This window comes from Somniosus microcephalus, chromosome 4 (genome assembly GCF_052327205.1).
Source record: "Somniosus microcephalus isolate GS21.2 chromosome 4, FLI_Smic_1.0, whole genome shotgun sequence".
Lineage (NCBI taxonomy): Eukaryota > Metazoa > Chordata > Chondrichthyes > Squaliformes > Somniosidae > Somniosus > Somniosus microcephalus.
The window spans coordinates 162,893,390-162,908,854 of NC_140990.1; the positions used below are offsets into that span (position 1 = coordinate 162,893,390).

General features: G+C 45.3%; 1 protein-coding gene across 2 annotated transcripts in view; it reads right to left on the reverse strand.

Annotated features, from left to right (window-relative positions):
* Positions 1-15,465, reverse strand: part of erbb4b (erb-b2 receptor tyrosine kinase 4b) — a 1,694,493-nt gene that overhangs the window by 779,817 nt on the left and 899,211 nt on the right. For both annotated transcript variants that reach the window (XM_085985415.1, XM_085985416.1), the window contains exons 12-14: positions 13,645-13,844; positions 10,600-10,732; positions 4,599-4,692 (exon numbers count right to left, since the gene is read on the reverse strand). In XM_085985415.1, the coding sequence (XP_085841541.1) occupies positions 4,599-4,692; positions 10,600-10,732; positions 13,645-13,844 (427 nt within the window). The remainder of the gene's footprint in view (positions 1-4,598; positions 4,693-10,599; positions 10,733-13,644; positions 13,845-15,465) is intronic.

Here is a 15,465-nt window from a genome sequence, read left to right on the forward strand (position 1 = left end):
GAGGCATACCAAATCAACAGCAGAGGAGAGAGGTAAAAAGTAATCAGAGTGTGACGTCACCAGGGAGCAGGTAAGTGATTGGTTGGTGAGTATTTCTCTTTTTTAAACTTAAACTCTGTAGTTTATAGTTACTAGGGTCTTTTCTGGTGTAGCAGGGACTGTTGGTAGACTATACAAGCGCCTTAGAGATATTTTTAATTGGTGATAGTAAATTAATTTTAAATTAAGTAAAGGGAAGGTCATGCCAGGTGAGCACAGCCCCGTGATATGCTCCTCTTGCTCTATGTGGGAATTCAGGGACACTGCCGGTGCCACTGATGACCACGTGTGCCAGAGATGCATCCATCTGCAGCTACTAGCAGACCGCATTGAGGCGCTGGAGCTGCGGGTGGATGGGTTGTTGAGCATTCACGATGCTGAGAGGTTCGTGGATAACACGTTTAGTGAGTTGGTCACACCGCAGGGAAGGGCTGCACAGGAAGATAGGAAATGGGTGACCACCAGGCGGAGCAATAGAAGCAGGCAGGTAGTGCAGGAGACCCCTGTGACCATTCCCCTCTCAAACAGGTATGCCGCTTTGGATACTGTTGAGGGGGATGACTCACCAGGGGAAGGCAGCAGCAGCCAACTTCCTGGCACTGGGGGTGCTCCTGCTGCCCAGGAAGGGGGGAAAAAGAGTGGGAGAGCAATAGTGGTAGGGGATTCTATAGTAAGGGGAACAGATAGGCGTTTCTGTGGCCGTAGACGTGAATCCAGGATGGTTTGTTGCCTCCCTGGTGCCAGGGTCAAGGATATCACTGAGCGGCTGCAGGGCATTCTGGAGCGGGAGGGTGAACAGCCAGAGGTCGTGGTCCACATTGGTACCAACGACATAGGTAAAAAGAGGGATGAGGTCCTGCAGCAAGAATTTAGGGAGCTAGGTGAAGGATTAAAGAGCAGGACCTCAAAGGTTGTAATCTCTGGATTACTCCCGGTGCCACGTGCTAGTGAGTATAGGAATGGGAAGATAGAACAGATGAATGCGTGGCAAAAGGGATGGTGCAGGGGGGAGGGCTTTAGTTTCCTGGATCACTGGGTCTGCTTCTGGGAAAGGTGGGACTTGTACAAGTCGGACGGTTTACACCTGAACCAGAGGGGAACCAATATCCTTGCGGGGAGGTTTGCTAGCACTGCTGGGGGGGGTTTAAACTAACTTGGCAGGGGGATGGGGTACAGAGTGGAGCTATAGCAGGGGGTGATTTACAGCCAAACACAGAGAAAAAAACAAGGCAGAGCAAATATGTGAAGGCAAAAGGGAATATGGCAGAGCTGGAAGGCATTTATTTTAATGCAAGGAGTCTTGCAAATAAGGTGGATGAACTGAAGTTGTTGTTGAACACATGGGAGTACGATATTGTTGCTATCACGGAGACATAGTTGAGGGAGGGTCAGGACTGGCAGCTAAATATTCCGGGGTATAGAATCTTCAGGCGAGACAGACGGGGGTGTAAAAGGGGAGGGGGTGTTGCAATATTAATTAAGGAGTCAATTACTGCTGTAAGGAGGGATGATATCTTAGCGGGTTCCTCTAATGAGGCCATATGGGTAGAACTTAAAAACAAAAAGGGGGCAAGCACTTTGCTGGGAGTGAACTATAGGCCCCCAAACAGTCAGGGGGAGATAGAGGAACAGATATGTAGGCAAATCTCAGAAAAGTGCGAAAATAATAGGGTAATAATAGTGGGGGATTTCAACTTCCCCAATATTAATTGGGATAGTCAGAGTGTGAAAGGTTTAGAGGGTGCAGAATTCTTAAAGTGCATCCAGGAGAGCTTTTTGAGCCAACATGTAGAAAGTCCTACAAGAGAGGGGGCGATACTGGACCTAATTCTGGGGAATGTAGCCGGGCAAGTGGCGGAAGTGTCAGTAGGAGAGCATTTTGGCGACAGTGACCATAATTCAGTGAGATTTAAGGTGGTCATGGAAAAAGACAAAGACGGCCCGGAAATAAGGGTTCTAAATTGGGGGAAGGCCGATTTTAATATGATAAGGCAGGATCTGGCCAAAGTGGACTGGGAGCAGCTACTTATAGGAAAATCCACATCAAGACAGTGGGAGACTTTCAGAAGGGAAATAGAGTACAACGCCAACATGTTCCTGTAAAGGTCAAGGGTGGGACCAACAAGCAAAGGGAACCTTGGATGACAAGGGATATACAAAAATGCATTAGAAATAAAAGGGGGGCTTTTGGCAGTTACAAAAAACTAAAGACGGAAGAAGCCCTAGAGGAGTATAAAAAGTGCAGGGGCATACTTAAAAAAGAAATTAGGAGGGCGAGGAGGGGCCATGAAATAACACTGGCGAGCAAAATAAAGGAAAATCCTAAGATGTTTTATAAGTATATTAAGGGCAAGAGGATAACCAGGGAAAGGGTAGGGCCCATTAGGGACCAAAGTGGCAATCTGTGTGTAGAGCCAGATGATGTAGGCGGGGTTTTAAATGAATTTTTTGCATCTGTGTTCACTATGGAGAGAGACGGATGCAGACATAGAAATCGGGCAAGGGGACTGTGACATCCTTGAACATATTAGCATCGAGAGGGAGGAGGTACTAGCGGTTTTAGCAGGCCAAAAAGTGGATAAATCCCCAGGCCCGGACGAGATGTATCCCAGGCTGCTGTGGGAGGCAAAGGAGGAGATTGCAGGGGCTCTGACACAAATTTTCAGAACCTCTCTGGCCACAGGGGATGTACCAGAGGACTGGAGAACAGCTAATGTAGTACCATTATACAAGAAGGGTAGCAGGGATAAACCAGGGAATTACAGGCCAGTGAGCCTAACATCTGTGGTAGGGAAATTATTGGAAAAAATTCTGAGGGACTAAATTAGTCTCCACTTGGAGAGGCAAGGATTAATCGGGGATAGTCAGCATGGCTTTGTCAAGGGTAAATCATGTCTGACAAATCTGACTGAATTTTTCGAGGGGGTGACTAGGGGGGTGGATGAGGGAAATGCTGTGGATGTGGTTTACATGGACTTCAGTAAAGCTTTTGACAAAGTCCCGCATAGGAGACTGGTCAAGAAGGTAAGAGCCCATGGGATCCAGGGTGCCTTGGCGCGTTGGATCCTAAACTGGCTGAGTGGCAGGAGGCAGAGGGTGATGGTCGAAGGATGCTTTTGTGACTGGAAGCCTGTGTCCAGTGGGGTACCTCAGGGATCGGTGCTGGGTCCCTTGTTGTTTGTGATCGACATAAATGATTTGGATGAGAATGTAAAAGGTTTGATCAGTAAGTTCGCAGATGACACGAAAATTGGTGGGGTGGTAAATTGCGAGGAGGAAAGCCTCAGGCTACAGGACGATATAAACGGGTTGGTCAGATGGGCAAAAAAGTGGCAAATGGAATTTAACCCTGAAAAGTGCGAGGTGATGCATTTTGGACAGACAAATAAGGCAAGGGAATACACAATGAGTGGTAGGACCCTAGGAAGTACAGAGGGTCAGAGGGACCTTGGTGTACATGTACATAGATCTCTGAAGGCAGCGGAACAGGTAGATAAGGTGGTTAAAAAGGCATATGGGATACTTGCCTTCATTAGCCGAGGCATAGAATATAAGAGCAGGGAGGTTATGATGGAGCTGTACAAAACGCTGGTGAGGCCACAGCTGGAGTACTGTGTGCAGTTCTGGTCGCCTCACTATAGGAAGGATGTGATTGCTTTGGAGAGGGTGCAGAGAAGATTCACCAGGATGTTACCTGGGATGGAGCGCCTCAGCTATGAAGAAAGACTAAACAGGCTGGGGTTGTTTTCCTTGGAGCAAAGAAGGCTGAGGGGGGACCTGATTGAGGTGTACAAAATGATGAGGGGCATAGATAGGGTAGATAAAGAGGAACTTTTCCCCTTAGTAGGGGGGTCAATAACAAGGGGGCATAGATTCAGGGTAAGGGGCAGGAGATTTAGAGGGGATTTGAGGAGGAACTTTTTCACCCAGAGGGTGGTTGGAATCTGGAACTCACTGCCTGAAAGGGTGGTAGAGGCAGGAACCCTCACAGCATTCAAGAAGCATTTGGATGAGCACTTGAAATGCCATTGCATACAAGGCTATGGACCAAATGCTGGAAAATGGGATTAGACTGGACAGGGATGGATGGGCGGCGCAGACACGATGGGCCGAAGGGCCTCTTTCTGTGCTGTAAAACTCTATGACTCTATGGCTGGCACATGGGATTAGGCTCATGGACTGGTTAGGCTGTAACATCTATGTAATTCCATATCTCTCTACGCATGGCCTCTCTCATCCGCATTTGCTTGTGCTCTTGTCTTCACCTGGTTCTTGTCCACTATTTATGCACCTCCATTCTTTGGCACATAGCCACATTGTTTGGGCAACAAGTATAAAAATTCAGCAGGCCGTTCATCATATCAGCCCAAATAACATAAAGGAAGTGTTTTGACACATTTGCAAAACGTAGGGTGTGAAAATTTTCAGCAACAGAAACTCTACATGATACAAAAGTAAAGGGAAACCCCACATTTCGCATCATGTCCAAATCACTTATACAAATGACCACCTGCAATAAGATGTCATTGGGATGTCACAGCCTGAAAGTGGCTCCTTACCGTTCCATGGCATGTTACCACATCTTCATCCATTTTCTCACACTGCTCATCACATTCCATGCAGACAGTGCCATTTGCAAATTCTCGAAAATCCCTGAATAAAATTTAAGCTCAGTATTATAAGGTGCACTTTAGAAGGCTTTGCATGACACATTTTTCTCTCAACAGTCTTTGTGGTTTTTACATTAAAATATAAGCTTGTCGGCATTCACTGGGAGCAATTTTTGCAACCAAAGAAGTGACTTTGCAAACGTGCACATGGATATACACTTCAGATACGCAGAAACACACCAGAGTTTCAATAAGGGCAATCAGCTTTTCATTCTGTTTTTTCAGATCTTCCTCAACTGACGGGAACAACTTCAAATTTTCAATTGTTTAACAAACACAAGAAAATAACTTGCAGAGGAGGAGATTTACCAGAATGGTACCAGGGATGAGGGACTTCAGTTATGTGGAGAGACTAGAGATGCTGGGATTGTTCTCCTTGGAGCAGAGAAGGTTAAGGGGAGATTTAATAGAGATGTTCAAATTTATGAGGGGTTGTGATAGAGTAAATAGGGAGAAACTGTTTTCACTGGCAGGAGGGTCAGGAACCAGAGGACACAGATTTAAAGTCATTGGCAAAAGAGCCAGGGGAGAGTTGAGGAGAATTTTTTTTTACGCAGCGAGTTGTTATGATCTGGAATGTGCTGCCTGAAAGGGCGGTGGAAGCAGATTCAATAATAACTTTCAAAAGGGAATTGGATAAATACATGAAAAGGAAACATTTGCAGGGCAATGGGGAAAGAGCAGGAGAGTGGGACTAATTGGATAGCTCTTTCAAAGAGCCAGCACAGGCAGAATGGGTCCAATGGCCTCCTTTGTGCTGTATCACTCTCTGATTTATATAGAGTTTTTATACAAACAGTCCACAGCATATCACAGAGGTATGGGGAAAATAGGTTTCCAGCCAGGGGCATGAGGATTAGGAGGGCTGGCTGAAAGCTTGGTCGAAGAGATGGGTTTTACGAAGGTTTGCAAAGGGGGAGAGAAAGATGGAGGGGTTCATCTTTTTTAGGAAATTTTCTTTTCCCTCTGCAATGAAAGTATACAAGGTCTTCCTCTTACCCCGCAAAATCAAGCACAGGCACGATGAGCCGAATGGGCTCTTTCTGTGCTGGAAGTTCTAAGGAATTCAGCGTCAATGCACAAAAGAGAAAAATCATTGAGCAATTTTAAAAGGGGAGATCCAAATTCTGAATGTTAGCAAGTCAGAGTTTTAAAATGTGTCTGTCCAGCCCTCGTGTTCTGTTCCCTAGGGCAGGTCCCAACTCAAGTCTCACACCAGATGCTTGCGCCGCTTACTGGAGTGGAGCAGCCAAGGGAGTTTTGCATTGCCTTCCTCACGGTTTTATCTTTGATGTAAATGGGCTTAACTGGAGGAGGGGTAATTTCAGTGAGTTGAAAAGGGATTTTGCTCTGGTGGATTGGAATCAAAAATTGGTAGGCAAAACAGTAATTGAACGATGGGAGGCCTTCAAAGAGGAGATGGTTTGGGTACAGAGTAGACACATTCCCACGAGAGAGAAAGGAAGGGCATCCAAAACTAGAGCTCCCTGGATGACTAAAAATATGGAGGTTATAATGAGTCAGGAAAAGGAGGCTTATGATAAATGTCAGGCTCATAATACCAATCTGAATACAGAAACTGCAGAGGAGATCTAAAAAAGGGATTAAGAGGGGCAAAGAGGGTGTCTGGGAATAGATTAGCAACTAAGATAAAAGCAAACCCAAAAGTCTTTTTGAAGCATATAAATAATAAAATAATAGTCAAAGGAAGGGTGGGACCAATTCGGGATCAAAAAGGCAATCTTCTTGTGGAGGCAGCGGGCATGGCTGAGGTACTAAATCAGTACTTTGCATCTGTCTTCACTAGAGAAGAGGATGCTGCCAATGTAGCAGTAAAGGAGCAGGAAGTAGTGATATTGGACAGGATAAAAATAGATAAAGAGGAGGTACTTAAAAGGTTGGTAGCGCTCAAAGTAGAAAAGTCACCCGGTCCGGATGGGATGTATCCTGGGTTACTGAGGGAAGTAAGGGTGCAAATTGCAGAGGCTCTGGCCACAATCTTCCAATCCTTCTTAGATATGGGGGTGGTGCCAGAGGACTGGAGGATTGCAATTGTTACACCTTTGTTCAAAAAAGGGGAGATGGATAACTCTGCAATTACAGGCCAGTCAGTTCAACGTCGGTGGTGGGGAAACTTTTAGAGACAATAATCCGAGACAAAATTAATTGGCAGTTGGAAAAATATGAGCTAATAAATGAAAGTCAGCAGGGTTTTGTCAAAGGCAAATCTTGTTTAATTAACTTGACTGAGTTCTTTGAAGTAATGGATGGAGAGGGTTGATGAGGGTAATGTGGTTGATGTTGTGTATTTGGACTTTAAACAGGTGTTTCATAAAGTGCCACATAATAGACTTCTTAGTGAAATTAAAGCCCATGGGATTAAAGGGGCAGTGATAGCGTGGATATGAAATTGGCTACGGAACAGAAAGCAGAGAGTTATGGTGAACGGTTGTTTTTCAGACTGCAGGGAAGTATACAGTGGTGTTCCCCAGGGGTTGGGATTAGGACCACTGCTCTTCTTGATATATGTTAATGACCTGGACTTGGGTTTACAGGGCAAAATTTCAAAGTCTGCAGATAACATGAAACTCGTAAATGTAGTAAACAATGAGGAGGATAATGACAGACTTCAGGAGGACATACATACTGGTGAAATGGGCAGACTGGTGATAGGCAAAAGAACCAGAGGTGACATGAGGAAAAAAATTACGCAGCGAGTTGTTATGATCTGGAACACACTGCCTGAAAGGGTGGTGGAAGCAGATTCAATGATAACTTTCAAAAGGGAATCGGATAAATACTTGAAGGGAAAGATTTACAGGGCTATGAGGAAAGAGCATGGGAGTGGGATTAATTGGATAGCTCTACCAAAGAGCTGGCACAGGCATGATGGGCCGAATGGCCTCCTTCTGTGCTGTATCCTTCTATGATTCTATGTACCTTCTCTCCTAGGTGGGCTGAAACCAAGACTAAAGATCCAAGCTACCCTAACGATTGGCACAGGCCACCAGCACACATCGGACACAAGTGCCCCCCACTGGATGTCAACCCAGCATTCTCAGCCGGCGTCTCCTCATTGTCTGGAGTGGGGCCTGAACCCAACTCTTCTGACTCAGAGGCAAGACCACTACCACTGAGCCAGTGGTCACTCTACCTGCACACGAGTCCCCCACTGGCTGTCAGCCCAGTATTTAGAGCCCGGGGGGAGAAATTCATTAACGTTTGTTAACTTTTTTTTAATTCAGTTTTGCGCTCCAGCAAGGAAGTAGAACGCTAAATCAAATGTGCCACTTCCTCTTTGGAGTGCAATCGGCAGCAGGCGGGGCAGAGACTTCAGCAGCGCTGCTCACTGGGCCGTGCAGCACTGCCGCGTTCACAGGCTCCTTCCCTCCCTTAAAGGGAAGGGCCATCGCTGCAGGCTCTGCAATAGAAAAAGTACCTACCTGGACCACCAAGGCAGCCGCGATCCCGCACGACCAGCCCGGCACTCAAGTAGAATGCCAGGCTGATCGATCGCCGGCAGGAACTGGCGAAAAAAACTGCCACAAGAAAGTGACGTTTTTTTAAAATTTACCTCGGCCACTTCGCCTTTAATCACCGGCCCCGAAGTGGCTGGCTGCCCAATGCACGCCTCCTGCAGCTGTCGGTGTTTTTGACCGGCGCTGCTGCAGGGGGCGGAAGTCAATTTCGGGTCCGGGGCGATGTGCATGCTGATGACGATGGCGAACGAGATCGGGGTGCAATGCTGCAGCGCCACCGCAAAACCCCCGCCGAATATGGTGGGAGTCGATGTCAGCGCCACGCTCGGTCGCAAGGGGCGCTAACGGGAGGCGCAAAGGCACCCAATTTCACCCCCCATATTCTAGTCAACATTTGCTGGGACTGTCTGGAGTGGGGCTCGGCCATCCTCATATTACTGGGTGATGGGTCTTTTCCTTATTACATTAAGTTGCACTTTAACCTGGAAGTAGACACCTTCAGCACATCCCCTCAACACCATCTCCAAACAGAGCAGTGCATGATCTGCTGGACAGCCTGTCGTGACCAGTAATACCAGGATGGGTCAGATGTCTCCATTCATCTCAGAGACTTGTCCCTCTTGGTTAAATGGTGCCGATCAGCCACTTTCAGAAAATATTAAGGACGTAATAAAGTGATTCCAAGTGGACACAGTTTCACTGGGAGTTTGTATTTTAATGAAAAAATAATCGGATAAGCAGCTGGAAATGTGTAATCAGATTTCAGGAGATAATGTCAATGGTTCCAAATGTATCCAACAGCATTTTCTAAACAAATTAAAGTCCTGATGGTTCTTTTCACAGAGACAAATGATCTGTAATAAGAAAGTATTACATTGTAATGAAGCTCCTTTGATTAAAGACAATGTGCCAATGTTTGAATTCACAGCTGTATTCTTCATGATAAATAATCATTGTTAAATTTTTACTCCTACCAAGGGAAATGCATACTTCTAAATTCACCTCTATCCTTAAACTAATTCCATCTTATTCCTTTCATAATTAGGGGTTCTTAATTGGAAACACTCCATCCAGACTTCAACTCGAACCAAAGATGTGGCATTTTGTCAAATTGTACAAGCCCCATTTAAGTGAAACAAAATTGGGAAACAATTATTTTGCCACTACTTTTGTTTAACAAAGGGATTGGGAGTGGAATTGTAAAATAAAAAACCCCACTATTTAAAAAAAAATGGGAAACCTGGGTGAAGGGGTAAGATCCACGGTGCCAGAAAAACTGATGGAATAGGCCTACAATACTGGACAAGGTCCTTTGCGTAGGGCAATGCCTGTCATGCACCTAAACTACCTCAGGACACTGATGATCACGGCAGGATTTAGCGGAATCTGTGAGATCTGGGAGTAGAGTGGGGCCTCTGATGTAGGTGTTGTACAAAAAGGTAAAAAGACCTCAGCTGTTGGACTTCACATTCTAATCTTCCAAACATCGCACGGGTAACATCTCCCTGTGTCCAGGCACCATCATTTTCATGGAACTGTTGACTATCAGAAACAGCCCAAGTCCTCCAGCCATGAATCTTGTGCCCTGTTGTTATCCAGCTAAGACGGTGTGGAATGAGTGGGATATGGAGCAAGCGCACTTGCCTGGTGCTATCAATATCGTTTGTCTTTAGGTTTGTCTCTGGCAGGAGAAAACTGTCCTGTCTCTGAGTACTTTGAGAGGGGAGGTCAACTGGCAATATCTTTGCAGCCCCTTGTTCCCCTTATTCCATCCAGCAGACAATGACTTTGAAACTCCATGCGGGGCTCTCCCGGTCCCCTGACATAATTCCGGGGGAGACTGGCAGAGCTGCCAGAGAAATTGAGTAATCGGCTGGAATCAGCCACCTATGACACTCAGTGGGTAGCACTCTTATCTCTGAGCCAGAAGGCTGTGGGTTCAAGCCCCACTCCAGATACTTCAGCACAAAATCCAGGCTGACACTTCAGCACAGTACCGAGGGAGTGCTGCACTATCAGAGGTGCCGCCTTTCGGTTGAGATATTAAACCGAGGCCCTGCCTGCCCTCACGTATGGACATATAAGATTCCATGACACTATTTGAAGAAGAGCAGGGGAGTTCTCCCTGGTGTCCTGCCCAACATTTGTCCCTTGACCAACATCACTAAAACGGATTATCTGATCATTTATCACATTACGGGTTGTGGGAGCTTGCTGTGCACAAAATGGCTGCTGCGTTTCCTACATTACAACAGTGACTACACTTCAAAAATACTTCATTGGCTGTAAAGCACTTTGGGACGTCTTGAGGCTATGAAAGGGGCTATGTTCTTTCGTTTTTTTTTTCAGTTATGTGTTGACCTTACCAACTGAACCATTGAGAGCGAAAGAATTGTTTTTTTCAGACTTACCCTTCATACAAGTTACAGGATTCAATGCAGGTCCTGCCTCTACGGAAGAATCTGCACGACAGGCACTGATTTGGGCCTGGACCCCAACAGCCATCATCAGAACACAGGACGTCACACATCATCCTGTCAGAAGCTGAGAAAGAAACAAGAATCTCACTCAGTAAACTTGCCTAGTTACCAGCAACCAAGACCGTCAACTTTATACTCAGCCCCCACCAGGATGCAGTGTGACATGCACACTGCTTGTGGCCTCCCCTTTAATGGCAAACATGACGTGCCCTCTCTGTAACATGCTTCTTAACATAGGTCCCAAAAACAATGTCAGAAGATCCATTCTACCTCTAATTCAAAATATAAGCTAACGAAAGGCGTGGAATATAGATTGTGAGAAAAGTAAGGGGGATGATATGGACGGTACAGCAAGAGAAGCCATGGGATACAACTTATATCTACTAATCCACTGAACCAGCAAAGTTGCAAGCTATGGCCAGGACTACGAGCAGCATAGGAATCTTGTTCCATGGTTCTTCATCATGAATTCTTTTTTTACCACATAGTAACTAAAATAATAAAAGTGAGATTGATTCTAAACACATTCAAAACTGTTGACGTCACTGCAAACTCTAGTTTTCCTCGCAGAGCTGCTTCTTGTTCATTGTGATCCTAGGCAGTTACTCGTCCTAAGCCAGGCTTGTCACAGACACCACAGACCTCACCAACATGTTCTACTCTCACAGCGGTCTTCCTGTTGTCACGGTAATGCTACACTACCATCTCAGCTTTGTTCTTCCATGAGGTCTTTTCCCGACTGTGCCCACTCTATCACTTTGTTAGGGTACGAATCGTATGGCACATGCGTCTTGTTGCTGTGTCACGCTCAGTTGATGCGTGTAAGCAACTCTTTCCTGTTACTTTGGGCAATAGCCACACTGGCCAGGAACTTCCTCTTCTCCTCTGGCCTGCAATTTATTCCTCCCCAGTTATTTTTATGGACAGAAAATTGCAGAGTGATGAGTGCAGAAGAGGAAATTTGCTTTCAGTGAAACAATGATCGAGCTAACACTGAGGAAGAATGCACCATACAAGACTTTAAAAAACTTACAGACTAGGCAGTTAAGTGGCAAATGAACTTTAACATAGTTAAATGTGATGTGCAATTTGGAAGCAAAAACAGAAACATCACCTACACCTTAGAAAATAAGAAACGGAATGGGGTAGAAGAGCAAAGGGATCTAGGGATACAGGTGAACAAATCATTAAAGGCAGCATTGCAGGCCAGCAAAGCAATTAAAAATTCTAACAGAGCACTGGGATTTAATTCTCGAGGTATAGAAGTAATTTTAAACTTGTAGAGGACCCTGGTCAGGCCACACTTAGAGTACTGTGAACAGTTCTGGTCTCCATACTATAAAAAAGGACATAGAAGCACTGGAGAAAGTGCAAAAAATATTTACAATGATTGTACCAAAACTGAGAGATTACAGCTAACGGGAAAGATTGATCAGGTTGGGGCTTTTTCTTTAGAAAAGAGAAGACTTAGAGGTGACCTGATAGAGATCTTTAAAATTATGAATGGGCTGGACTGGGTAGAGGTAGAGAGAATGTTTCCACTTGTGGGAGAATCCAAATCCAGGGGCCATCAATAAATGATAGTTACTAATAAATCCAGTAGGGAAATAAGGAGAAATGTCTTTACTCAGAGAGAGGTTTGAATGTGGAACTCACTAGCACAGGAAGTGGTTGAGACAAATAGCTTAGATGCTTTCAAAAGGAAACTAGACGAGTACATGAGAGAAAGGGGAATAGAAAGATATGGTGAAAGGCTGAGATAAGGTCGATAGAATGGGAGGAGACTCGTGTGGGACTGGTTGGGCTGAATGGCCTGTTTCTGTGCTGTATATATTCTGTGTAAAGATATTTCATTACATTTCTGTGTAATGTAATTAAATATCTTACTTTACTCATCTATTCAATTTCAGCAGAGAAGTGCTATCTACTGGTAATCCATTTCAGCTTGAATTCTGATCACTTTACAGTGCCCACATCAGTGACAATATCACAAGATATACCACACATCACTTATATCAGTTACGGTGTTACAAATTTGGAGGTTTTACCCACTAAACATATACTTGGATTCAGTGACATCTGTCACACCCGTAAGCAGTATCCAGATCTCCCATGGTCCAGAGCAAACCTATACTGCCGATGAAACAGTAGTGTGATCTGGGAATCATAGAACTCTTGTTGTGTACACCAACTACTGTGATCTCACGTGTGATTGTGTGCATTTTCCTGTCTTTTCGGATATTAGACAGAAAGTGAGATGAGACACACTTGTAAACCAACAGACTAGTTTATTTTATATATAAAATGCATGAAGGAATAGAATACATTCCTAACAACAATTTCCTCCCACTTCTTGTTCCATGAAAATGATAAAAATCCGAGCGCAGCAGTAAATTCTGCGGAAATAGACCATTTCAAGCTAGTTAATCCCAAGCTAACTGTCTCAGAGCAACAAAAATATGCATAGCTAAATGGGTTCATGTCTGGCTCTTCTCTCTTTGGGTAGCCATTTAACAATTTTAAATCGCCAAGGCTTTTAGTTCATGTTAATCAAAAATGCTGCATTTGCTATCATAAGAATTATAAATTGACAAGATTATGCTCAACTCGTGCCCCTGTTCTAGTTTCTCACTCCCTTTTCAGTACAAACCCCTTCAAGTTGCAATTGCTGATAAGGCACACCCCGGCATTCATATGTCCCATAAAAAAATATTTACAAGAGCAACTGATATACAACAGGGTAGAATGAGGTGGACGGAAACAGAGGAGGTAATTTCAAGCTAACCCACCGGGTGGAAATCCCATGGGATCAGGTGGAACGTCAGTTCCACATCCACCCAATATTACTCTCCGGAGAGTAAAATCGGACGGGGTGGAAAAGCAGCATTGCACCCAATCCCATCAGTTTCCCAATGGGCGGGTTGTATTAAACTTGCCCCCCCAGAGAATGTCCTTACCCTGGCTGGTGCTACTTACTGCAGTTTTGTGAATTTCTGTTGTTCTTTATGACTGGTTTCTGCACGCTGGTTCTGAAGAGCACGGTCCAATTGACTGTATGATAATAGCACAGGTTGGGGTTGTCAGACACATACACATTGCCTGCACTGATTTCCATCAGGGACTGGAAGTGAAGGGATGTTATCCACTGTTGTTTCAGAATCAGCAGGGAGATCCCGCTACGTAAGGGGGAAAAAAATACACTCGGTTGATTAGAACACATGACTGTCACACACCACCTGACATTCACCACACCATTTTCCAAATTCTGGCAATGAGCCTCGGTTGAAGGCTATGCCCATCAGGAAGTGGTGGGTGCGCTGCCCGTCATTTACCATCCCATTCCCGCGATTCATCATTCGGTGCAGCCAGCGGATGAGACCCTGCATCAGGCGCACGCCTTCAGCAAACCAGACCGCTGCGATCCGCACTGTAATAGTTTTACTCAGTTTTCCTTTGTTGTAAATATGGTGCTTTTCAACATGAGACCCAGTGTCAGCATCAAGCTCCCCTCTGCTCTGCCCCAAAGTCTCTCAATTCCAGCCTCAGAAGTGCAGCCCCAGCTGTATCAGTGTGACACTTGACCACACCAGCCTTGGTGAGGTTTCCAATTCTGAGTGAGTATGGGACAGTATTGATACCATGCCAACTAGGAGCTGGATAGAACCCCCCTCCCACCCCCAAACTCCCAACTCATTCCATGTAAAATCCTTATATCCGAGGAGACTTTCATCCCATTGTTCTCGGATTATTTTGAACCCAGGTCTCATAGGTGAAAGGTCAGTATCCAACCCACTGCACTACCCCCTTTTTATTCATTCTTGGGATGTGGACGTCACTGGCAAGGCCAGCATTTATTGCCCATCCCCAATCGCCCTTGAGAAGGTGGTGGTGAGCCGCCTTCTTGAACCTGTGAGGTGAAGGTACTCCCACAGTGCTGTTAGGGAGGGAGTTTCAGGATTTTGACCCAGCGACGATGACAGATCGGCGATATATTTCTAAGTCGGGCTGGTGTGTTACTTGGAGGGGAAATTAGAGGTGATGGTGTTCCCATGCAGCTGCTGCCCTTTCCTTCTAGGTGATAGAGGTCACGCGTTTGGGAGGTGCTGCCAAAAGCAGCTTGGTTTTGATAGTGTACTCTTTTGTCTGATTTTTGTGTGGAAGGACCTGGTTCTAGTAGGAGGTCCCTGTCAAGAGAAAGCATTTCACTCCTAACAGTGCATGTGGCATTGATTGTATGTAACCACGGGATCTGCAAGCCCATGGTGAATAATTGAGACATAAAGCTGGATGTACATGGTGTGATCTCGTCTGTATTCCTTTGAGAAATGCTGAAAAAGCCCCGCAATTAAAGCAAGTGCTGTAATTAACTGAATTGAGAAAGAAAATACATATTGTGTGGAAGCCTGCAGCCATCCCACCCCATCTCATCAGTTGTGTCTGCATCATTATTTTAACAGCATGCAACAGCTCAGGGCATTTCCAAAAGGCAACATGTCATTTTGACATCAGACGGAGTTCTACAGGGTGCTCGCGTGTTGGGGCAATGTAATGATCTCATTCTGCTGGCCAGTTTACTAACGTGTAATTAGCCGCTCGAAGCAATTGGAAGGATGACACGGAAGCTTTAGAATGCGACTGTCAAGTGATCCCTTGGAGCTAAAGGCTTGTTTCTTGCTTCACCTGACCCTGATTGATTGCAGGTACCCTTCCGTTAGGTAAGGCTGAATATGAAAGGTAACATATGGAAAGCTTGTCATTTCTCTCCCGTTCCTCTAATGATTAGTGTTGCCCTGGAAT